The sequence below is a fragment of the Oreochromis aureus genome, linkage group 1 (assembly GCF_013358895.1).
Source record: "Oreochromis aureus strain Israel breed Guangdong linkage group 1, ZZ_aureus, whole genome shotgun sequence".
NCBI lineage: Eukaryota > Metazoa > Chordata > Actinopteri > Cichliformes > Cichlidae > Oreochromis > Oreochromis aureus.
Genome location: NC_052942.1, coordinates 35998469 through 36024894, shown reverse-complemented (window position 1 = coordinate 36024894; position 26426 = coordinate 35998469). Strand labels below are relative to the sequence as shown.

Genomic DNA, 26426 nt, shown 5'->3' with positions numbered 1-26426 from the left:
TTATTGTGAGGTTAGGGGAACAGGCACCGTTTACCTGTTTGTAGTGGAGTATTCAGTGGTTCCCACATACCGTGCCCGTGTAACTTGGCTTTGCAGAAATAATAGCAGGTGATGTCTAAATTATTCTCCACGGCAAATCCAGTAGTTCTTCAGAAAACTCTGTGTTCCTGTTGTTCTGTTTTTCCTTGGTTATTATTAGAGATGGAATAAAGTACAATTTAAGGCAGGGGTCTTATATTTATTTAGCTCATGGGCCACTCTTTAGCCAAATCAGTAAAAGCATTGCATAGTAACCTGTACTTAAAAAAGCTTCCAGAAATATCTGTTTCTCTGGAAAGGTTGAAGTACAGTACTATGCAAAAGTCTTGAGCTACCCTCCATTTCTTTATATTTTACTAAAAAAATTGGAAATGGGCAACGAGATTTAATGTACGTATTAGAAATATATAAGGCAGAAGAAGAGTTTTACAATTGTAACGAAAGTTAGAATTGTAGTGGTATGACCACTTTTATTCTTCGCAGCCTTTCTTGTAATTTCTTCAAATGTCAACTAAAGGTACAAATGCAGCTCTCAGGTTCTGTGTCAGGTCTTTCGTGAATTTTTTTCCTATTTCTTAAGGACGTGACTTTCAGGTACTGTTCATTTGCTATAGATGCTTTTCTTATGCCTGCTACTCCTGCCACTTGTCCAGTTTCCTCAGATGTTTTAAGAACACCCTGCACACCATTCTGAGGTATACTGAGGTTTTCACTATTAGCTCAGGGGGAAAAATCGTGTGGTTGCAAAACTACTATTATATGTCTGTCAAACTGTTATTTTTGTCACTTCTCATAAAATTTGCAACAAATTGTGTGACTGCTAGTAACAAAATACCTAAAGACACAATTTAAAGATTTCATCTTAACTGAGTTGTGTTTTGTGTGTGGACACAACACTGGTTTGTAAGTTGGGTGCCAAAATGATTTGTAGATCAGTGTTAAAGTGACTTAACAAAAAAAAAAAAGCAAATTCCTCTGAAAATGGTCAGGTACAAGGACTGGACTCAAAATGATTGAAAAAGCAGCCAATGTCCAAAAAAAAAAACCTCTTAAGAAACCCTAGAGAAATATTGCTCAAGACCATTTTAAAAATTACTAAAAGGTCTGGCTCTTTGGAAGCACTCAGTGGTCACTGGTGGAGTTATTTAATTACTTAATTATTATTAATCCTTTCTTTATTCAGGTAAAAATCTCATTGAGATTACAAATCTTGTTTCTAAGAAAGATGCTGAGGAACATAGTGAGTAAAAATCACCAAAGCTCTGCTGATAAGAGTTCCTCCTCTGGTATTAACATCAGCACAAAACCTGCAGTGGATTTCCATGGCTGAGCAGCTCCTGTGTTATGTGTAGGTGGAAGCACTTATACGGTGTACAGTAGTATAGATCATATAACATTATGCAAACTCTGTTAGAGCATACAAATCCAAACATTTGATTCAAGGGCAAACGGGGGTTTAAAATAAAAGAGAGAAGGAGTAATACAAAACAAAACCCTGAATACTGAAGTAAAACCAAAAAGCTGTAAGTAACACAGTTATGAGGTTGTTAAACTACAACTCTCACTCATTTGCCTGCATGATATTAATAAACTCAATCCATCCTCATCAGATCTGTCCCTCTGAAGTCTCAAATCAATAAAATCCTGCATCACATTAGAACTGTCAACTAACATTGGTGTTTTCTCACTCAACCATGTGATGAGTGTTTTTAACTTTGAAATAGCATTATTCTAAATGCCTTTAAGTTGTGATGGCGCATTCCTCAAGATTTGAAATAATCAAGCCGATTTTCATGTTTTTTTAAATTTTCCCTACCATCTCTGATTGTTAGCCAGTAATTGAAAACCCCACGGGCATTCCCAAAATACACGGTGGTGATTTGCCTTTCTGGTCCCTCATCCCCTCCAGCACAAGCTCTGTCCCTCCTTAGAAATTAATTTTTGTACATGACAGAGAAAAATCCATTTCAACAGATGATGGAGAACCTAAACTTTCTTTAGAGAAATAAGTGAAGGTCGTCATTGTTTGTTTTGTATATGCTACAAAATCTGATGATGTGTCCTCTTGTATTTATGACTCCAGTACAAGATAAATGACTGTTTTCCTTTGACCTTAAAAACCTGGCTTTGTGTGTTTCTCTGTGTGTGTCTGTTGTGCAGAAAGCAGATGACCGAGAGAAGCGCCAGGAAGCCCACCGTTTTCATTTTGATGCCATGTGAAGGAACAAAGCTGCATCATGGGAGAACATCATCTCCCATCCTCCCGCGCATGCCGCTCACCCGACCACCCTTTCCTCTTCACACATTTTCACTCAGACTCATTTCAAGGGCCAATAAATGGATTCTCGTATACCCCAAAACGTTTCTTTTTGATATTTTTCAGTCCTTGAGTCAGATGTTAAATATTTATGCTTCATTTCATTTATTCATTCCAGTTTTAGAAGTACAGGAGCTGCAACAAGGCCATAGAGACAGAGAACGAAATCCTAATGGGGATCACTCTCAAGTTTAAAGCAGTGATTTCTTTGGACCGACTGTCGTTAGGAGTGTGATCGTCAGTGGTGTTAGCAGTGTATTTGGATCCTTTTGAAATGCCCAACAAGTAGCTCCAATGATAAAAGCAGTTTCTTTTTGTTTGTTCACTGGAAAGGAAGCACCTTTAACATTGTGTGTATATATAAATGTGCATCGTTACTTCAAAGCCACACACGTGTTTCTGTCCATTGTCTTTGCACAGCTGATGAACCTCTTGGGGGTTTTTTCCTGTGAAATTAAACTGAACTGATTGTATGATATTGATTCAGCCTCACAGCTACAGACAGCAATTGGTGAAAAGTGAACATAATGTGATATAATGATGCTGCAGAACATTTTTATGCTTCCGATCCCACTAAAAATAATGAATGGCCTTCATGTGTGCTGAGTGCAAGTTTGTCTCTTTTGAGTCTGTCCTAAAACGGTGCATCATGGGAGTGCCAAAATAAAGAGCCTGGAGTCTGTAAATGTCTAATTCTGCTGCATCAAAGTCCTGCAAATCATCCGACGCCTGGTTGTCCTGCTGAATAAAGCACAGTTCGCTAGTTTCATGTTTTAATTTCTGTTGTCTTTTCAAGCTTAAAAGAGCTAGGTGCTCCGGTGTGTTTTATTTATATTCCAAGAATGAGCTCCTGGTTTTCCATGTGGTTTGCACTTTTTTTAACAAATGATTAACTGTGGGTGTGTGTAATTTATTTGGCTTGCAAATGAATGTTCAACCTACTAAATGTGTTTACTTACTAAAGTTGAGAATAAAGGTTTCTTCTGCTTAAGTCACGTGTTTCTTTCCCTGTTCCGCTCCTCTTAAAGCTGTTCATAAAATTATGGCCCCAAAATCATACTTGATCACTTTTAGGAATTTCTCACTGGAGCTCCTTTCCAAGAACATTTTTTTGTTTATTTTCTTGCTGGGAAGCTAGTGGCAAATTTCCACTCAAAATAATCCTCTTTTTATGCTCTCATTATCTGAATTTGTTGCACGGTTAAATTAAACAGCCTTTAATTTTACATGAGACCCCTGGAGGTCCCTTGGAGAACCCCTCTGGGCCTGCACCCCTCTACAGGGCCACCTTACTAAATAATGCATGAAGAGGGTAAACCTCCCCTGCATAAAAAATGAGAGTAACAATGTAGCCTTCAAGCAGATTGCAACTGATTAAAAATACTACAGTATTGATAGACAATTGCCAGCCGGCGGTGTGAGTGTGTGTGTGAGAGAGAGAGACAATGTTTGACGGAGAGATACAGTGAGGAAGAGAAGGGGACTCAAAGCAGTAGGTGGTGCGCTGCACGCTGTGTTAGACTAGGCAGCAAATAAAGCGTTACAGAACCGGAAACATGATATTTCCTTAAAAATAAAAGCATCCAGTGAAACAAGCAAAAGTTGAATGTGGGGGAAATGTGTCATTCCCTTTCTTAATGAGAGCAGTGTCCACATGTGCAATATTTAGCACATTAGTTATCCATGACTGTATTATTCGGGACTGCTGAATTAGTGTTATCCCCATAGATAGATAGATATTTTTTACGCTCTTTTCTCTTTAAAAGTTGCAACAAGTTCGCGAGGGAAACCTTATTTTTGAAATACCTCACCGGAAAAGCTTCGTGTGCGTTGTCTGTAACTTGACCGTGTTCCTGACAAGCCTCTCATTGATGTAAGCAGCGCCCACGGCTTAAATGAGCCTCGTTCAGGAGCGTTTCTTAGTTCAGACACGGGCGGAGAGCTGACAGAGACGGACTCTTCTTCTTCTTCTCCACCTCCTGCTGTCCTCCTCCGTACTCTTCCCCAGTCTCCATCTCTCTGTCACTCTCCATCCATCATCCATCCGTCTGCGTCTTTTGGATACCTACCTTCCTCTCCTTACAGCGCGTCAGCCCAGCTGGATCAGTCCACCCTCCACATGTCTTCTCCACTGTGGTCCAACTGCAGGCTGCTTTTGCTGTAATGATGCCTGGCTGAAAGGCTCGCAGCGGGGTTTATCTTGCAGGCAAAACAGCAAAGGGAACGCCGAAGAAGAGCTCGGCGGAGCGCGGCTCTGCGTAATGGATTTACTTTTGTCCAAGCAAAGTTGGATTTTGTGAAGAGCCTCGTGGACCCCTACAATGGTCAGAAAAGGAGGGCGTTTTTAGAAAAGGTGCTTTTGGGTTAGGAATCACATCGTCAGAGGAAATGCACAGAGGTGAGTTGTACAGGAGCCGCTCGGTCATCCGAGGTGCGCGTCAAGGTCTGATTCCTTGGCCACGACACGGACGACAGAATATTTCAACCTTGGATATAACGTTTAACCTTTAATCCTCTCTTTTTAGCGCAGCTGACAGTTTAACTGCAGGTTGTGGGGTTTGATCCCATCAGAATGAAGGTGCCATGAAATTCAAATAGCCTATTAACCATGGATGCGCTTTAGAAGATTAAAATGCGCCTCGTTAATTTTATGTTTTTCGCTTAATCTGAGACAGCTGATGCAATTTACAGACAGTTTTCAACGTTTGCTTTTTTTCCTGCTTTCTGTCACACCTATTTCCAGTCTTCCTTTATTTGCATCTACTTGCCCTCTTGTGACAGATCTTGGTTCAAGCTTCTGCTGCTCAAACCACGCAGGTCCTCCAGGGTTTGGTTAGGTCTGATTGGCTTTAGTCGACCGAAGCACATTCGCTGCTAATTAGAAAGATTTAATAAATAAATAAAAGCGAACATCATTAATCATCTGGTATTTCGAGCATTTAATCGATAAAAAAAAAAATAGTTTTGTGCTTTTATTATATTGTAATGGTCCAGTGGTGCAAGAAAAAAGAATCAGAATCTGAGCGATACTCACTTTACAAGCCAGTGGGAGCAGATTTATGATCACAGTGGACAGCAAAGGTCAGATACAATTTTTTTAAAAAAACGCACAGCAACGATACGAGCCATCAGCGCGCATTGAGTGCTTCCAATAAGGCGTAATAAAAGCAACTCGTCACAAATAGTGTAGCCTAGCGTAAATCTGTCCAGAAAAGGAAACTTAAAACTATTGTATGATTTAATATATGTTATCAATAACCTAAAAGAAATATACTCTCATATTACTTTGTAATGCACGGGTTACAGCTAAGGGTGTCATAGGGTGCTACCATGGCCAGTTCCTTCTCTGCTGCGGAGGAAACGACGAAGTTTAAGAGCCAGTCACAGACGTCCCGCACAAGCGCGTGCTGCCGCCGGAGCGACTCCCGCTGCAGCCACAGGCTCGCGCCGTCGGCACAGGAGGCACGCGCCGGAGCACAAGGCTGCAACGCCGATTAAGTGCAGCGAACCTGTGAAAGGGTCTGCATGTGTGGGCAGTTCACTGCACCGCTGAGGTTTAGGCCATGAAAACGATTTAACAGCAAAGTGAACTACCGCTAACGAAGGTGAGGAGAGCGTCACTGCCAGAAAGTAGCTGGCAGTGACGCTCTCTCAATACACGGGGATGAACAATTCTGGGCATGTAACTCTATCCTTACCACGTCTTAATAATACGTGACCAGAAGATACGTAGTGTTTTAAGTTCAGTTTTACAAAGAAAACTTAAAGAAAAATCTGTTAAGTAGTAAAAACTACTGAACAGACTAGAGTTTCTTGCACTTCAAAATAAAAGCTGCTTCAAGCATTACTGTCCATATTAAATCAATAACCTGCTGTTTGTATGGAACTGCCTTTGCTGACTTTGAGGTGTGTTTGTAAATGCTCAGATTAATACATGAAAACTAATACTGCTTGCGGTGAGTCTAATAGCCAGCATAGTGGCGCTGTCCAGTGTGTTCCAGCGCTGTTGATTTTCTGATGCTTTCTGTGACTTTCAGCACCCTCTCTGGGTGAATGTACCTCACTATTTCACTACACAGGTTACAGTGTGAGTAAAACTAAAGCCTTTTTAGAGACTTTCATGTCTTATCAACTGTTTGGCAACAGCCATGATGAACTGCAGGATATTTCTGCCTGGTGTGGCCAGTAAACAAATAATTCTTTATCTCATGGCCCCCCTAATATAAAGACAGTTTAGTTTCTATGTTCCTTTGCTTTGTACTTGTAGCCACAAGTCAGCTATCTCATTCCCAGGCACTTCTAACTCGTGCCCATAAGTTATTTATCTTGAAGCCACACTAAATCATTGGCAGGCAATAGTATCTCATGGGCCTGCAATGATATTTCTTCCACCCGTGTAACAGGGGGTGTCTCCTTAGGGTACAGCAGTGCTGCTGATTCTGTTTCAATTCAGAAAGCTGTGGTGGCCTCAGTTTATGCCCAGCTTCTGCTTGGTTTGGACGCCAGAGTGAGAAGTGATGTAAAGATGAAGTGACATGACCTAGAATAGCAGGGTTGAAACCGGCGGTAACGTTTCCTCTTGTGCTTTAAAATGACCAGAGGTCAGCGGGATGAGATGGCCCAACCTACATTTTTAAAAGACTGCTTTATTTCATAAGATGCTAGCCCTTAATTTTTTTACAAGTTGTGTCTATGTTCATAATCTCCACACTCCATCTGTTTTTATACACATTTGCAAGTTGTTCTCTTGATGCTGAAGTGACAAAGACTCAAATTCTGTTTAGCTGCTGATTTTTTTTAAAATATGTTACAACTGCCGGGATAAATTATGCAACCTTTGCCCAAAAAGTGAGTTTGCATTTTTATAGACTTGAAACACATTTAAGCCAGTGCAGCCCTCTGTCTTTACAGATAAAAGCACTCTTCTTACAAAGTCTGTGTTTTAAAACTTCTGACAAAAGGCCTTCGGAGTGTGGTGAGATTCCCACTGTGCACATCGTAGCTTTGTGGAGGGCAGCAGTGTTTCAGATATCTTCAGAATTTAGATTCTGGCTTATACAGTGAAAAAGCCTCAGTGTGAGCTTGCAGCATCTCTCTGTTATTTGGGTGGTCTGCTCTCCAAAATTGCCTGTGGTAGTTCGTACTCCCACCTACTTCACTGCAAGATAATGGAGACAGAGGTAATGAGATCCTGGAGCCGGGAGGGGGGATTTCTGTACGTGTGCATTTCAAAATGGGTCTAAGCATCTATGCTCACTGGTACGGTTGTGTTCATTGCTTATGTTAAATGTGCATTGTTCTTCATTAGATACCCGCTCTTTTTCTTTCTCTCTCTCTTTCTCTCAGTCTTCCATCCATCCTTCCTGGGTGCCATTATGCAATGTGCCACGCTCACACTTGCTCTCCTATTCGATGTGAGCGGGGCAACCTATTATGAACTCAGTGGGGATCAGGTCTACAGCGGCTTATCAGAGCAAGACAGTGTCAGAAGCTGTAACATGCATGCTCTCAGTGCAGATATCATTGTACTACAACATATTCCATTTATTGGCCGTGTCCATGCGCTGCCCAGATGCCTGTCTTCTCATCAACGCTGTGAGCCCAGAGGCCCGTTATCCATTTTTTTGTGCGAATGCTTTATCTTTCTGGTGCCCAGAGGCTGCAGATTAGTAGATGGAGTTGGTAGATTCAAATTATCTTTAAATAACTCTACAAGTATCACTGCAAGTCTGTTCACACCGTATAGGTACATTTAAAGCTGTGACTAATTCAGGTATTCCCACCATTCATATCTATATATAATCTGAGCTGTATTATTTCTTCATGTACTGATGCCTTTATCTCACACTGAACTTTATCTCCATTAAGTGTTGTCATTAGCAACATATTTCTAAAACCAAAATCCCTACTAGCACTGCACTTTAGTGTTGCAGATAAAACTATTATTGCTATTGATATTCTTCTGCTTCCACGTTTCGTGTTTGGCTAAGCATCAGTGGAATTCCTGAACAACTGAAACCATTTTGATAGTCATATGTGAAAATTTACTTATAGGACAAGGAAAACAATCTTTTAGATTAATATTTATTTGACATTTTATAGACCAACAATTTATCAGTTAACATGGAAATAATATGCAGTGTAATTAGAGAAAAGAATCACAGTAGCCCTTGTTTATTGTGCCGCAGAATGACAAGTACTGTCATAATATTAGAGTGTCACTATTGTGGCCAAACAGACTCATAATAACTATAATGCTGCTATTTATGGAAAATCTGATGAAAATAAATCTCCTGGTCTAATTAATCTTTGTACAGCTTTCTTAATTGTGTGTTTTTGCCTCTGTTTTCGGTAAATAAATGACACTGAAAATGGGGGTTGGAGAAAAAGTCTGTAACCATGACGGTATGAATCTTTAAAAACATGAACATGATATCAGTATTTCTTATTGAGACATTATGGCTATCATTAACACAGATATATCACAACACCTAATCACTGAAAAGCAATGAATAAAATGGTGACCTCATGTCTAGTTCTCACTTTCCATCGTAGATTTGTGTTATATACAGGATGCCTGTGCACTATTTGTCCTTCCATGAATAATTTGTATTGATAATGGACTGTTTTTTTTCCTGAAGGCAGAACCCTCATTCTTGATAAACCTTTATTGCATTAACTTTTCTCTCTCAGCTCTCCTCTTCCTTTTCCAGCCATACTTTTTTTTTTAAATTTTACTAACTCAATCACAGACGTACTTAAAAATGATATTGATCTATATTTCACTTTCATCAGACACAGGGGAAATCAATACCACAGCCGATCACATTCGGTGTCTGTTCAGTGGCTTTACTGCTGATGAACTCGAGGATATGAATACAGAATTTAAGTCACCTGTGACTAATGTGTAATATCTCTGTTTCACAGCGTGGGTACTCTTCTTTCTAATAGAAGAGGGTTTCGCTCTGGCACAGAGAACTAAAGGTAAGCTCAGGTGCTCCTATTTTCTCTTAATGTTGTTTCATCCATATTGAACCAGTGTGAAATGAGGAGGCATTATCTCTACTTTTATCACCGGACAAAAGGGTTCTTTTCTTAATTCCATCAGGCCTCTCGTCCCTTTTTATCCCCTGCCTGCTTGTTCCTTTTCTTGCACCAATCCTCCGTATGCCCTCCTTGCCTTCCAATCATCCCCCCATTGATCCCTTGACTCAATACCCCATCTGTCTGTCTCTCTCTCTTTTCCCGCTGCCTTTCTGATTTCAGAATCCCCGAGCGATTATGGCGGCCAGAGGCCCAACCAGAACGACTGTGGCACGTGGATCCGCAACATCAACGGCGGGAGTTTCTCCTCCCCAAACTACCCAAACCCCTATCCACCCAATAAGGAGTGTGTTTACATCCTGGAAGGTAAAGCCAGATCACTGATGTTTCATCTTCTGCTCCATAGTGCCAGAACAGCTGACACAGTTTCCCGCCTTTCAGCGTGTTGCCTCCTTCAGTGAATGTCATTAGCCTGACTGGCATTGTTTTATATAACCTCGCTCCTATCTGATTTTCTGTTCTTTTGCTAGCGGGCAATCAGCCTGACATTTTTCCAAATGAGCCATCCGGAGTTTGTTTCAGCACACAGATATAACCCTTTGAGAATGATGGAGAGTGGCGCATTGTGGTTAGCGCCTGACTTCTGGCCTCATCAGAGCAGTGCTACAGTGTGCTCATCTCTATTGGCAAAAGATTCGGTTATTGAAGTAAAATATAAAAGAGATGAACATCTGCTACACAACTGAGCTCTGATGGCATATCACTGAATTGTAGGCATTCTTGTCAGCTTTAGTGTTTAGCAGAAATATCACACCCATCAGTAATTTGGTTTCCTGCCGCACGGGAAACATAATGGAAAGCATCATTAGTAGCTATAGGAGATGAGGTCTGGGATGCTGCTTGATGTGTTTTCTAAATTGATGAACTGTTTATCCATGAAGTTAAAGTACAGGCTCTCATGCTGATGAGATGTGTGCTTTTACCTTCTGTGGTGGAGAATAGATTTTTCATATGGCTCAAGTGCTCCCCCTGTGGACAAAGCAAGCTCAGACCTATTGTTGGTGAATAAGCTGTGACTCCATCACAGCCAGCCTACTGATGTGTGCAGTAGTACCTCGCAGCAGGCCTGGGACACCACAGATGGAACCTATCATTTACTATTATTTAGTCCTGAATGGCCTTAGTCATATTCATATTCAGGCTCCAGTGTTCAGCCTTTCATTCTGAATCGCAGCGAGATGGATGCTCACGTTTGGTAGAAGAGCTAATCAGATAGCTTTGTAATCATAAATTGTGGTTAGTGAGCCTCATTGATTGTCATGTCCCAGAGTTCATCAGCTCAGTGATTATACATTCTGCTCGTTACGTATCAAGCTGTGTCATTTGCATGTGTGTGTGTGTGTGTGTGTGTGTGAGAGAGAGAGAAGGAGATAGAAAGTTATAGAGAAAATGAGAGTCAACACATCAGGGAGTGAATGCACTCATAGCAGGAAGTGCAGCCATACAGGCTGCTCATTCAAGCAGAAAGGTTCAAATTCAAAGGCAAGAACAGAAGCAAAAACTCACACAGGGAAAAGAGAATCACTTTGGTTATTTTAGTTCACTTGTTCTCTGTGCCATACACATGTACCACCCTTGACCTTGCTCTTTTTTCTCTTTTCCTGGGTGCATTTTGCTTCTGCAAGCTTGGCATGATTGAGAGCCCCACGCCCTCACCCTCAGCATCTTTATTTAGTATGATTCATCTCTGAAAGCATGAATTGCCCTTGCAACCGACTATGTGTGTGTGTGAGTGTGTGTGCGGGGAGGGGAGGCATGGTATTAAAGTGCCACAAACATTCAGTACATTCATCTGGATCTGCATGACAGATGAACTTGTGAACTAGAGTTCATGCTGTGACTGCAGTGTTGTGTATTCTCAAAATCAGTGACAGCAGTGCTGACATATCCCACAGTGGCTCAGTTTGTGTATCCTGTGGTCATGTGTGTCCACATTAAAGGAAAAGTGCAGAATAGAATATTTTAGTGTTGGGCCATTGCACACCTGTCAGAATGGCTTCGGTCCTCAATGACATTGATCATACAAGTTTCTGTAATCCACTGGAAGGATGAACAACTTTGTCACAAGATATATTCTCTCATTTGGTGCTTTGATGATGGTTGGAGAGCACTCCCTGACATCTCAGTGCGAAGTCTCTCGTAGGCGTTCAGCTGGGTTAAGATTGGGTAATGCAAAGGCAATCGAATATGACTCACATAATTTTTATGCTCATTCAGTGCATCCTTATACCTTATGGATGGGGCATTTTCGTCCTTGAAGAGACCACTCCAGTCCAGACAGAAATGTGTCATCATACACTGAAGACTCAGAAATGCTCAGAGCAACATTGTACTGATTTGAAGCGAACCTCTTCTGAGGCGAGAAGTGGGCTCAAACTATACATGCAAAATATTCCCCCAGCAAACAAAATCACCTTCTGTATTGTGAAGCACTTTGTGATTTTTATCTGTGGAAAGATATAAATAAATTTTACGTACTTACTTACTCATTGTAGGTGTCAAGAGTTCATGGTTTTCCTTTAATTTGTCACCTGTCTGTATATGTATTCTTCTGAGTGATGTATGCACACAGGGAATGTGCTGTAAACGGACTGAGTAGCATAACTTGAAAGTATAAAATCTAAGCTAAAACCTGTCTGGGATGGATGGATGGATGGATGGATGGATGGATGGATGGATGGATGGATGGATGGATGGATGGATGGATGGATGGATGGATGGATTTTGAGTTAGACCATCATATTCGGGGGTGCTACAACAGGTAATGATGTTGCAGAACAAACAACCTCCTCATCTGGAGGGAACACCACCTGTGCTGAAATTGGTCATTATTCATAATTTGAATAGCAGAAATTACTCTGAAAGTCCTCAGTAATGCAGCCTGTAAGGAGACAGGAAACGTTTTCGTCTAGATTGATCATTTTTAATTCAGTGCTACTTTTCAGTAGTCAAACCACTTTCTTGTGGGCCACTTGTCACATTTTCCTTGATCATTTTGGTTCTTTCTAGAAATATAATATCATGTCTGAATACAACCTTAAGAAACATTTACATACAGTAAACATTTGGCATGGCTAAGTATCAGAGATTAACAGTCAGCGATGTGGAACAGGATTTACAAGATTTATAATCTGCACCTTGCTCTGAGCCAACTTCTAAAAAGTTCATCTCACCGCCCAGAGAGCAGAGAGGTTAGAACTGACAGCCTATCTGCTTAACTTCAAAATCCAGATTAGCTCATATTTGACTCTACTTTAAATTTATGCATTTGAACACCACCCAGATTATCTGTGTCCTCTAAAAGAAAGATTTAATTGTATTCTTTTCACAGATTTTCTCCTTTTTTCTCTTTTCTCTCTCTGCTATCTTGTTTGCCAAAGCCCTTCCTAGACAAAGGATTCAGCTGTCTTTTGATAAGAACTACTACATAGAGCCATCGTTTGAGTGTCGCTTCGATCACATCGAAATACGTGATGGGCCTTTTGGTTTCTCTCCGCTTATTGATCGCTTCTGTGGGGGAAAGAATCCAGAGATTGTCACATCCACAGGACGTTTTATGTGGGTTAAGTTCACCAGCGACGAGGAGCTGGAAGGCCTTGGATTCCGAATCGAGTACACCTTTATTGCAGGTACAAGCAACCGAAGGGCACATTTGCACTGAATGTAATGGCACAGAGTGTGAAAGCACATTTTTGTACACATCAAAGGTTTTGAGTAAGATGTGTGAAGAACAGGATCTGATTAGTTTGCTTTTATCCCAAAACATAAAGGAGAATCTGATCTCAGTATAACAAAAGGAATACTTATCTTCCCCCCTTTCCCATCTTGTTTGTGTTCATTACCAGTAAAAGATGATGGAAAAAGACAGAATGGACATCCACAGTTCTGTCATAGGATCCACAATTTTCTTCAATCATAGATTTTTTCCCCCCCTGTTTTCTTGCCGTTCAATAGAGACAAGTTCAACATCAGAGCCTTCTAAATCTAAACCCAATATACCCAGAAATCAGTGCCTCCCATCAGGTGACAGATATTAGCTCCAAACAGACCTCCGTTCTGCTTTATCTTGGATGCATTAATGTGATCTTATCTTGTGTTCTCTTCTTACCTGTTTCTGCTCTGTGGATTGAGAGTAATGTGCCATCCACATCTTATCATTTCAGACCCTGATTTCCATCTGCACGTGGGTGGACTGCTAAACCCCATCCCAGGTAAGCTCTTCAGTATTTTGCAGGTTTGCGTTCGATCCTTTTTGAAGAGCTCCTCTGTGCTCAGAAGCTTACCGGAGGCTATCTCAGGCACTGGCGTTAATGCTGAATGCGCAAATGTACCTTGACAGGCACACGACTGTAAATGAATTGAAAGGACGTACATGAACACACATGCACATATTAAAGAACATGAAGGAAGGAACACACACCTCTTTTATCTTGCTCTTCCCTCCCTGCCTTTCTGTCTTTGTTCCTCTGTCTTCCTATTGTCCTTTTTCCTAATCCGCTATGCTGACTTCAATTCAGCCTTAAATCCTTTTCTTTCCTCAATAAAATCCGTCATCTGTCCCTCTGTTTGTCATGTGTTTCTTCTCATAATAACCATTTTTCTTGTTATCCTCTGCTCTTTTTTTTCCATTTGGTTCTTTTATGTACATCCATGTGACCCTATTCTTGACTTCTTTATTTTACACCCTTCTCTCCTTTTATTTTTTTCTTCTTTTATGTTTCTCCTCCACATTTCTTTTGTCTGTCTACAGAATGCCAGTTTAATGTTGGTGGATGGGACGGGATTATCCACTCCAGTCAGGTGGAGGAAGAAAAACGAGTGAAGCCTGGTGATGCCCTGGACTGTATCTGGACAATCAAGGCTCCTTCTCAGTCCAAGGTCAGTACAGCACTGACTAATTTTAGTCAGTAAGCAGGTACGATCCTTAACACATTTCTTCTTTCCTGCTCGAGCTCCATTGGGGTGCTTTCTAAACACTAAAATCTAGCTGGTATCTATCTTTCTGCTTGAATGAGTCATGTTCAAAGCCATTTCATTATGCCAGACAAATGCACACCTTGAATAAATAAAATCTCTAAACATCCTCCATTCTCACTACAAAATAAAGTGGAATAACACTCAAGGGTTTTTATTCATCTCTCTTGGGGATATTTGTTACACTGGCAACATACTGAGTTGGCGCCACAGAAAGACAGAAATTTTACATCTAAACCATCAGTAATGTTTCTCTCAGTTGTGTTCTATCATTTCACGCCTCTCAGCGTCACTGAAAATTGAGGTTGCACATCTTTCTCAGCGAATTGTAAGAGCACAGGGGCTCTGTTCACACCCCAGCTCAGAATATTTATTTTGGCCACTAATGGAACTGTGTAAATGACAAAAGCCTGCATGAATCCTGTCCAAGATCGCATGAAAATGATACAAAAATCTCATTGCAACAAATGCAGTTAGTCCCAGAATAGATATGAATAGTCATCCATGAAAAGAAATCTGAGGAGAAGTCATTTTGAATTTTACCATCAGGACTAGAAACGTGAACAGAGTTGAAGCGAGTGTGTGGGGGGATCCTTGGAGTACAAACAAGAATAGGAACGACTCAGAATATCTAAACAGTCGTGAAGTAAACTCTAAAATCATCCTGTATACTGCCAGTCTGTTCAGTGTGCACCACTTTCCATTGCTTCACCTTCCCACTGTTCTCTGTCTTTGCACCATTAATTCTTTGCACATTCACCTATTACTATTGTGATGCTATTCACATTTCTCTTATCTAGCTTTGTGTCACTGGGAAACTATTTTTGATATTCTCTGTTACAAGGCAAGTAAATAAGTAAATATGTAGCCAAGAAGATGTAAAACCACAACCCGATAAACCACCTGTTTACTGTTTACCACTGAAGGGGGTAAACAGTAAACTAGGAGGTGGTTTGTGGGGTCTCGGTAGATCAGGTTTGTGCCAATTCATGCAGAGTCAACTCAATACTTTGTTTTTTTTCCTTTTTAATCATGTTCCTTGAGCTGTAGCTGAGTAGTTTTTACAACGTAGCAATGCAGTTGGTGTTGAGAGTGTTATTTCCTTTGAGTGTACTCAGTCTGTTACAGCTATGGCACCCCTCTCCTGTTTAAGTAAACCTCTTGTATAGACTTGTTTTTTGCTACATTTTTGAGCCAGTTTTGTCACATTTGAATGGCCAGCATGTAAAAAAGAGGCATCCACATGAATGCCTTGGCAGGTTGCATTGTAGCACAATGACCACTGATTCACTTTACCTTCCAGAGGTTTTAGTGTTGTGGCTGATCGGTGGATATAAATCTGAGTAAGTCTATAAATTATTTACATTTAAATATGTAACAGGAATGCATACAGTAGCATTGTGCACTCCTTTCATGGAGAACAACACTTCTGGCAGTCTTGTCTGTACTGTGGTTGTAATTTAAAACATAATAGGTGTGAGCAGTGCAAACACACAGATAGGCAGCATGGGAAAAAGCAGTGCAGGCGAATTTTATTTAGTGTGGCCCTGGAGATTCACGAGTAGGCAATATTTTCAGGCCAAGAGTGAAAACCCAGTGATAAGTTCTGATATTTATGACTAGATATCAAAAATCTCATTGGAATTACAACCGCAACCTGGCTAGCCTTAATTCATTGCTGCTCTGCTTCTCCCTCGTGACTAAATGAGTCATCTACACACTCCTGGGCTGCTCACTGGGCTCAATACACTAATGCACACAAATTCATGCACATCCTATTAAGTATAAAGTGGCAGATGCATTCAGTCACAAATTACACAGTATCCATTCACACAGTACAAGTAATTACCTATGCACATTAAATACTGATATGTATATAAGAAAGTAATATTTTATTCATACACGATTTGCATGAACACGCATTCTTTTCTTACTCGCATAGAAAGTAGCCTCCACAATCGCTTCACTGATTCATCATGTGCAGTGGGAGGCAGAAGTGAAGATGATCTGAATTTAGTAGAAGGACAGAGTTTAGTGGCCAGACATTAGCTCAATGACGCAAAAGGAAAAGAGCAGCAGGCTCAGCAGCTACTTAACTGCTGCCTGCTCACCGGTGTCTGCGAGCTAAATGTGCTGAAATTTAATCTGAGCTATGGTCATGATTTTATCATGTCATTATTCCTGACGTGACTTGTTCGCAGAATAATTTGTTGACTCGTGCTATGCAGTTACTCACAGTGGGAGCTGAAATGAAACACAGTTATATACTTAGGCTTAATAATAAGCAAACTATGCTGAGCTGGCTACATAGACTGTAAAGATAAGATGGACATTGCTACTGTGACAAAACCCACTAGTTTGTGAAATTAATTTTGAAGCCTGGCTGGCATTTTAACTGTCACCAATTCTTTGGAAACACATTGGGAGCAAGAGGTGACTCTGACTGAGAAATGGAAAATGTTGCACCCTCATATAGTGTCAAGGTAGCCACATCCCTGCTTTATTGTTTATTTTACTCGCCATGGGTCCATGTTAGCAAAATGAAAATTACTTTGTCTTAACTGATGTAAAACTACTGATTGAGGTCATTAATTAGTTTGCAGTAGCTATGTATTTTCTCATAGGCTGCTTTATAATAGGGAGGCACCCCCTGGTGGTAATTAGAAAAAAATGTAGGTTTACAGGCCATCACCTTCCTGTACATCCACTTTGTAAGAAAGACATTCATAAACAGGGCACAGGCTCAAAGTGAAGTTGTATCTCAGTGGTAGTGTTATTGTAGAAAAAGCACAGGTGTAGTAACAAAATTATATTAATAAAGAAACTGTATTGAGCATGCTTTCTACTGGCTCCATGGTCTAGCAGTTTTTACACGTTTCTCTAACAAGTCAAAGGTCCTGTTTCAGTCCAGTAAGGAGACACGCATATCTCATTGGGGTTGTGTCAGCAAGACTGTCTGGTGTTAAAATGTGGCAAATCAAACATGTAGAACTACCTTCTGGCGTGACCCCTTGTGACTAAGGGAGCAGCTGAAAGTAGCTTTTATTAAATATGTTTTGTAACTGGCTTATTCTTTATGACTTGCTTCTTTGTGCTTCATGCTATAACCAGGTGAAATTTTGGTTGTGAAACTGTTATATTGAGAGGCTGAGAATCGATGCGATGTTCAAAGGACAAACTAGTGCATTTCAGTCAGGTTTTTAAACATCCCATTAAATTTTGGGTCAGTACAACATGATAAATACAAGGTGTTTTGATACTTGTGTTTGACTGCAATTTCTGGAAAGCTGAAATTTTCTGACTTTCTGACCAGGTGAACACACCATTAGTATTTCATTCTGAGCCCAGACTTTCAATGCCAGGAGAGCTGCAGCTTCAGCTCACTAGTCTTTCCTCCCTGCGGCATTCTCTGAAGAGAACCATGAAAAAAACAGTGTGTGAGGAACACAGAGCACGCTGCTCCATATTCTCAGATTTACTTTTATACATTGCTATACACTGCTATATACTGTTATATGTATCACAACCCGGATGAATTAGGTTTACTTTAACAAAGTAAATCTATGTTCTTTCCATCTGCTGAACTCTTCATCCTTCTTCCATACCAACATGCTCTAAGGAAGGGCTTTATAACAATTCACAGGTTCACGGGGTTCTTCTCTTATCTGCGTTCTGTTTATTACGAGTGTCTGAACATTTTCCGTGTCTGCTATATTGGCTTTTCTGATATTTTCACACTTTGCTGACATAAAAAGTAAAGTTAGTCTGCTGTCATGGTTAGACAGCAGTGAAGCGAAGTGATGTATCGCTGTGAATTTCATTTGATTTGCATCTCCTGTGCATCCCCAGATCTACCTGCGCTTCATAGACTACCAGATGGAGCATTCCAATGAGTGTAAGAAGAACTTCGTGGCTGTGTACGATGGCAGCAGTGCCATTGAAAACCTCAAAGCCAAGTTCTGCAGCACTGTGGCTAATGATGTGATGCTTAACAACGACATGGGAGTCGTACGAATGTGGGCCGATGAGAAGAGCCGACTCAGCCGCTTCCGCATGCTGTTCACATCATTTATTGATCGTGAGTGCCAGTCTTCTTGACAATACTAATTCAGCCTGGACACAGCATTTTAACATCTTGTTTCCTCATGTGAACTTCCACATGGTTGAGTATTTGGCCTAGAGCCATTTGTTATGCTGTTAAAAAAAAAAAACAAGCATAAGACATCAGTTTCTGGATGCCATCTGGAATACACACAATGGGCTCAGTCTGACCACATGTATAAAAACTGTGAGCTAGACAATTTTTACGGCATCAAACCCGCCATCCTGCTGCTGTTGAACAGCACTTTATGCCTCTCTGTAGATATTGACTAATTAAAGGGATTTAACCATCTCTAGCTTTTTTTAAGCTGACAAATAAGATCAAATATAACAGTTTTGTGTTGTTATTTGTTTATTAGGAGTATGATTTGTAGTTTTCTTTGCCCTCTTTGGCTGAATAATTCTCTGTTAAGAACAGGTAAGCCGTAGGGATTTATATAGATAAGATTTCGTTGCCATCATCAATTCTGCTTGTTGGTTTGGTGATTCATTATCAGTTCCCTAATGAGTCTTCATCATTTTTCTGTTTAGGAAAAAAGAAAAAAAGCCTTCACAGGTTTTCAGCATTAGCATGGCTGATTTACTATTTGAGTCCAAACACATTCAATAAACAGAAGAAAAATGCCTACATGTGACTCGGGCATGCCAAAAGGTTCTGCTGCCTTTTGTTCTAGATTCAGCAAGTTTCATAAAAATGTGCTCATACTAATAAAAGAAACTGTAACTTTGGAGAATCTGGTGCCTCTTCCCAACTGGAACCAGTTCTCAATTCCCATCCGCCAGGAGGAAATACATGTTGATACTTCCAGGATCTTCCAGGCTCTACATTATCAACCCCACACACGCAAGCAGTTGTAAAAACAGTTGATTTATGAGGTCCTGTGTTCTATTTGCATCAGCAGTCAGTAACAGACACTGAAGTGCCATTTCAGCAAGGAAAGCTAATTACGCTGCGCCATGTTTAGGGCGCAGATATGAGAAAACCAATTATTAACTCCAGCATTTTTAAATAACTGAAAGTATCAAATCGTTTCTTGATATGCATGTCACAGCATCATACTGTGTTTATTATAGGTCACTTACAAAAGGAAACTAGAAATTTGTTTCTCTGTTTTGGTGAAAGAAAATGCTGAATGGGGTTAATGGAAGTAATTTCAGTTTGGGCTTCGTCACTTTTGAAGGACAAGAGATTTTCAGACAAATGCTGCCAAAGGTTACGTATAAAGTAGAAAGAAATTGCCAGGCAGAAAACAGTTTTCTGTTAGCACACTGTAATATTTTCATTAAATGCCTGAATAGACTGAAATATTAATTGCCACATTCTCCTGCACACTTCCCAAGCCCTGTGTGAATGCTAATGTTGTTTTCATCAGCAAACCCATAACCATTGCAGTCACAACTTGATGGCTTTTAGATTCAGCAAGGGTGTTTTTCTTTTTCTTTTTTTTTACTTGAAGAGTCCTTAAGATCATTTGGATCCTCATTAATTCTGATCACACAGTTCATCTCAGAGTAGTCTGAAGACTCCTGAATAACTCCTAAACTTTATTTGGTCAGAGTCAGCGACTGGCTTAAAGTTTGCTTGGAGGTCAGAGGGAACAATTAATCTTTGTCACTTAGTACAAGATGAGTTGTGCCTTTTGCACTCCGTCATTCTTCATGTGCTCTAATCTTCCAGCAGAATCCCCTATGAAATGTAAACCAGGCACATGAAAGCCTTATTAAATAAACTCACGGCCACACAATGCACACACTTAGATGAGTTGTGTCCTTGTGTGAGGAGAGAGGCTGTGAGTAAGAGGGTGAAGCGCTGTTGACACCTTCCTAGAAACTACATTTTGAAGGCGAGAGACACATAATCGGTTTGGAAGTGATGGCGGTGTCAGGGGAGCGACCCTGTCTACTTTCTCACTGGGAAATAGACGGAGAGCACACTCCAGCGCACACATACTCTTTCATGCACAACCTCACATACATGCCCATATGCATGTCCCGCTGTCAAAGTTATTTAACCCTGAGGCAGAGGAAGCAAGTGGAGGGAGGCAAGTGAAGGCTCAAAGCCCTCATCACAATGGACCTTGGAAGAGGGTTGAAACTAGTAGAGCAAACTAGAGTCTGTTTCAGCTGTGATAAAGACTCAGAGAGTGTGTGTGCACACAGCCGCTAAGCTTGTGTGTTTAAAAAAAGAGAGAGAAAAAGGGTGGAATGGTTTACTCAGGGGAGCTTGGAAGGGACAGTTTGGAGAAGCGAACAAGCCATAAGAGACAGATTTTGCTTTGTACTGCATGCAAAGAGAAACAATATTTATCTTTGTGAACACCATTTTAAAAGCATGCTCATCCTTTGGGCCCAACAAAGAAGTATAAATATGAATCATACATTAATCATCTATCTATCTAATTGTTTTTTTTTAATGTTATCATTATTCTCTGTTGCATCCTTTACTCAACTGAACAGGACAAATCTGATTGGGTCATATTTTGCACAAGTTATGAGGTTTAGGATTTTAGGATTGGACAGTGTGCTTAGCACTGTTCTGGGTTTGAACGTCTCAGTGTGGACTTGGCATGTTTTCCCTCTCTGAACTCCTATTTGTTACTCAGTGATTCCTGTTTGTTGTGTATGTGAGCGTGAATGGCTGTTTCTGTGCCTGTGCCATCCTGTCCAGGATATACGACACATCTTATACAAATAATTGGATAATAATGGATTTAGTGTAAAACTGACTTGAAATTAGATGAAGAAAATATCCTGTAGACATCATTTTCTGTTATTGTTGACAACTGAAATGGAAACAAATTAAATGGAAGCATACTACTCATCAGCTGTTTTAACCTTGTAAAGCTTGAACCATGAAATAATTACCATAAAATTCTAATTTTTTGAAACTAGAGTGTTTATTGAACCTTCTGACAAATTAAAGAAAAATAAAATATCAATTTGCATATATTAGTTTTAATTTGTATAGTTTTTGCTCCTGGTATTTCTGTGCAGTTTATTACAGTAGCACTGCATGAAAAAACCCCCACACTGAACCACACAGAAACTCATGTATCGAATATGACACACTTGGCGTTAAATGTGTTTATAATATAGGGCTTCTTTCACAAAGATCAGGTTTTCTGATTTCCCTTATTGTGTATTAGAGCCAATAAGAAGTTTTATTTTAGATCAAACTTAGTTGCACACTCCTGTTTCTTTACAACCCGACATAAATTTTCCATTTGTTATATAGAGGAGTTTGTGAAATATTAACCAACTATTAGTGTTAAAATTTTCTGTCTGCTAAACAATTCCTCTGGACTAATAAACAAAATACTCTATAAATATCCTGAAGTACCCTAAACCCAGTTTCCACATCACCCATCTCTAGTTCCACTTGGCAGATAAGAATTGGCTTTTGCTGCAGCTCCAAACTTCTCTATACGAGTATGCAGTCATCTGCATCTTCTTTCAGCCTTGCATGTCTTCCTACTGACTGGAAGTGCATCGATTTCCTGAGCCCAGCAGCCAGCCTCAATTACCAGTCACCTCTGTCTGTGCCATCACAGTCTTCATAAGCTGAAAGTTGCTTTAATGTGCTGTGTCTCGCGGCACATGCCTAACCACCTGCACCTCCATGATGAACCGAAGCCATTTCTGCCCCCACATCCCCACCTCTGCCTTTCTTTTCATCTTTTCCCTATTCCCCCTCTCCACCCGCTCTCTGTCTCCCCTCTGTTAGAGTCCCTTGACATGATGGCTGCAGTTTAGTGAAGCCGTCATCTCCTCCCCTCGTCACTCCGATGTTATGTGTGCAGGAAATGATGATGCATGGCCTTATGTGTACTGTGTCTCCATTAGACCTCCAGTGTTTCAGAAAATAATAGAACATTTCATCTTTTATTACGGGCCTCTACAGATTTCCACAGCCAAATGATTGTTCTTTTATTGTTATTGTTTTATTGTTATCATCAAAATAGCTTCTGGTCCTTTTCACAGTGTAGTCATCTTTTACTCAGCACTGTTAGACAGATGTTTTCTTTTTTCTAAATTCCATTATCTCTGTGTATTGTCTTTTGCCTGCAGCTCCTTGCAACGACAATACTTTCTTCTGTCACAGCAACATGTGTATTAACAACTCCCTGGTCTGCAATGGCGTTCAGAACTGTGTCTACCCATGGGATGAAAACCACTGCAAAGGTGATTATCTTCTTTCTTCCAGCTAGCTGATTAAGTCTTACATGGCATGTTTTTAGATTTTGGATTTGCTTTTAAATTTCCCAGTTTTCATTGCTGTCGTTCCCCTCGTTAACCTTTTTGCTACAGAGAAACGATCTAAGGGGCTTTTTCATCAGATCACTAAGACCCATGGCACTGTCATCGGCGTCTCATCAGGCATAGTTCTTGTTCTTCTTATCATCTCCATCCTGGTCCAGATGAAGCAGCCAAGAAAAAAGGTAATACAGTCTTTGTTTGCCATTGGTTGTGGCTGGACTTTCATGACTTTCATTCAACCAAGAGATGTCCGAGCCTAAAAAAATGATACATTATTAAAAGCAATGAAATTACTTATAAGTTGGAAACAAATGTAGCTCTAAAGACAGAAAACAAAAAAGCTTATGCTTAGATTTCACCACATTTCAAAAATAATCCAGTACATGAGATAAGAAATGTATAGTCGCATTGTAATATCTTCTTATGTTTCACCATTTTCTCTTAAGCTTCCTTTTCCATCTATTTTTCCATCACTCTATGATGCCTCATAATTCCCAGAACCCATTACTTACTCAGTAAGCACTACTTCATGGCTGTCTTGAGGTGGCCAAAAATATTGGAGTCTCTGACTCCCCCATAATGAATTTCTCCCTGAGTGAGTGCTGAACATTTTTCAAAGTGGAGACCCTAGAAAGGAGTACTCTCCTTTTGACTCATGCTTTAAATTTATTTAAAATATATACATTAAAAAGCAAGCAAATAATGTGCATTCAGTTAAATTATTCATTCATGTTTATGGCACAAAAGGTACTTACTAAAACAAGTGCTTAAGTACTTGTTTTACCATTTTAGAAACATGACTGTTTAAGTGGAGAAAGTTAGAGAAGATTCAGAGTTAGGTGTTTCAGATTTAACATTCATCTGGCATTTCCCAGCTGACAGCCATCCAGTTAATCAGCACAAAAAAAGAACACATACATAAATGTCTCATGTGATAAAATAGTCAAAGTCCAATTTATTTATATAGCACATTTAAAACAACAACTGTTGACCAAGGTGCTGTACATTTAAGATAATCAAAAAAGATAAAAACATAGGAAGATGTGATAAAATTTAAGAAAAAGAAGCATAAAATGAGAAGATTTAAGTAAGAACTGAGACAAATAAAAGTAGTACAAATTCATTCTGATTTAAAACCCAAGGTTTTGAAGTGTCTAATGTTGGAGAAGTCCTGATGAAAAGAGGAAAAAAATAAAAACTCTGTCCATGGTGGACCAAATCACTCATATAGGAAAAGAAGAAATTTAGTTTTCAGAGTGCTTAAAGCAGCACATTTATTACATTTTTTTTGACAGTTTTAAGACTTAAAATGGTTATTCCTTCTATTGTCTTGATATATGCTCATGCTGCATCACAGTGGACAACCAGTGGCCTGGTAATCATTTAAGTGTATAGTCTGAATGGATCCTTTTCTTTTCAAGGTTGTAGCTCGGCGTCCTGGTGTTTTCAATAAGGCTGGATTCCAGGAGGTCTTCGACCCTCCCCACTACGAGCTCTTCTCTTTGCGTGACAAAGAGATGTCCTCTGACTTAGCTGACCTTTCTGAGGAGCTGGACAGCTTCCACAAGATGCGGCGCTCCTCCACTATGTCCCGCTGCGTCCACGAGCACCACTGTGGTTCACAAGGCTCTGTGGCTACTGGCGGTGGCAGTATGAAACACAGCCGCACCACTCTGAGCTCGATGGAGCTGTCCTACCACAACGACTTCTCCAAGCCGCCACCCATGAAGACTTTCAACTCCACAGCCAGCTATAAGAAGAGCTGCTATGGCTACAAGCAGCACTCACAGACTCACGACTGCGACCAGCAGGTCATTGAGGACCGGGTCACAGAGGAGACCACATGTGAGATTTATGGGCGCGGTGCAACAGGAGTGGGTGGAGGAGCCACAGGTGGAGGAGCAATGGGAGGAGGAGGAGCATCAGGGATTGCAGGAGGAGCAATTGGAGGAGCGGTGGGTATAACGGGAGGAGTGGCAATGGGTGGTGGGATGGGTGGTGGAATGAGTATGGCAGGAGCCATGAGCATGGCAGGGCCTAGTGGCATCGCTGGAGGTATTGGTGGGATGGGAGGAGCCTGTGGAACCCTCAGTGTTCGTGGCAACAGTGCTCGTAACAGTACCACCATAGTTGATCCACAACAGCGCTCCATGTCCATGGACTTTTAGATGGAAGGAAAGAAATGGAAACAGATCTTGCAGGTCGATCATCTAAAGAATGCAAGACAGGAGGACTATAATTCCAAACTGAATACTCCTGTGTGCTCTTCTGCCATTGGTCTTCAAGCACTGGTATTGTGGGTTAACTCTCGAGGACTCCTCGCATTCTCATGTGGAGGTTTGGGAAGAATGGATCAAAAGAACTAAATGGAAGTGGGGAAAAAAGCTGACATAACTACTGGTTCTGTTCTTCAGGATACTGAAAGATTTGGAGTGCACAAAGTGTGGAGACATCTGGTCTCTGCAGTCTTATACTGAATAAACCTCTCCTTCCATCAGAGACTTCTAGGAGAATGTTCTCGCATGTAGACCCAGACTTCTCTCTGTTGGGTTACCACTCAAATACAGAAAGAGAGAAACCTGGAGAGATGTTGTAGACTGACTTTTTGCATTTATTCACCTGCCATGCACAGATATATGATATATGATCGATAGTGTGTCTTCTAATAATTTATTTGAGTCTTTATTTTTGTCAGTGTACTGTACCGTTAAGACCAGTATGTATCCAGCCTCACGATGATGCTTGGCTTTTAACTCTTTGATCTTTTTCATTTGTTGCTCAGACGATTTTATGAAGGTGACTCATCCATGACATGTTGTGTTGATGATGAGGTGGAAGATGAAGAAGTTGTTGTTATCAGTAATGATCAACTAAATATGAAGATGGCAATGATAATTATGTGATATTACTATAATATGTATTTTTCATGGTTACCTCACATATACAGAAGGTACGCTTCATTCAGTCTCTCCTCAGGAAGAGCACATGAAGAGACTGTCTTATTTTGCTAAGAAATACAGAAAAAGACTATTTCTGCTCTGTGAGTTTTATAGCATAAGAGGATTCAGACTTTGAGTGATCATTTATGAGATATAAATATTTGGATGTGAGCCCTGGCTTGAATCAAAATAGCCTCTCCCTGCCATGCCTCTCCAAATCCCTACCCTTATAAGGAGAAAATGTAATTCCTCTGTGTCCCCATGAATCGAGTGTGTAAAACAAGCACAACCTGTTTCCTTACAGTGACAGACATGTAGCCTATATGGGACTCAATTATGATTTTAACCACTAGTTGTATAATTTCATTTTGTTGAATTAAATGAGAGCTTATTCACCTCACCGTGTGAGTGTTTCTGTTCGCTGTAACCAAAAAACATGAAAGTAACTCTGCTCAGGCTGGAGATGTCAGGACAAGATTCACTTTGTGACATGCAGGCAGAACAGACACAGCCTATGCAAAGTGTTTTGGTTTGCTTTGATGCAAAAGGGGCTGTAGGGATACTTTATTCCCTGAGTTGTGCGAACCTTAAGATGTTGTTTAAGTTGAACACAAATGATCAAGAGCTGACAAATTCCACTTCGATCATCTGTTGTGCTTAAAAGACTTTTTGAGGAGAATGCATAATGCATTGCT

General features: G+C 40.4%; 2 protein-coding genes across 2 annotated transcripts in view; both read left to right on the top strand.

The window, feature by feature from the left end:
* itfg1 (integrin alpha FG-GAP repeat containing 1) overlaps positions 1-3347 on the top strand; it is a 145533-nt gene extending 142186 nt beyond the window's left edge. The window contains exon 18 of the mRNA XM_031746505.2: positions 2200-3347. Within this exon, the coding sequence (XP_031602365.1) occupies positions 2200-2259 (60 nt within the window). The 3' untranslated portion in view covers positions 2260-3347. The remainder of the gene's footprint in view (positions 1-2199) is intronic.
* A 904-nt stretch (positions 3348-4251) lies between these two features.
* Positions 4252-26112, top strand: LOC116325540 (neuropilin and tolloid-like protein 2). The gene is made up of 10 exons (XM_031746472.2): positions 4252-4754; positions 9284-9340; positions 9623-9766; positions 12841-13089; positions 13624-13671; positions 14211-14338; positions 18284-18512; positions 22604-22717; positions 22844-22974; positions 24214-26112. The coding sequence occupies exons 1-10, from the start codon at positions 4745-4747 to the stop codon at positions 24958-24960; spliced, it is 1857 nt and encodes a 618-aa protein (XP_031602332.1). The 5' UTR covers positions 4252-4744; the 3' UTR covers positions 24961-26112.
* Positions 26113-26426: the final 314 nt, after the last annotated feature.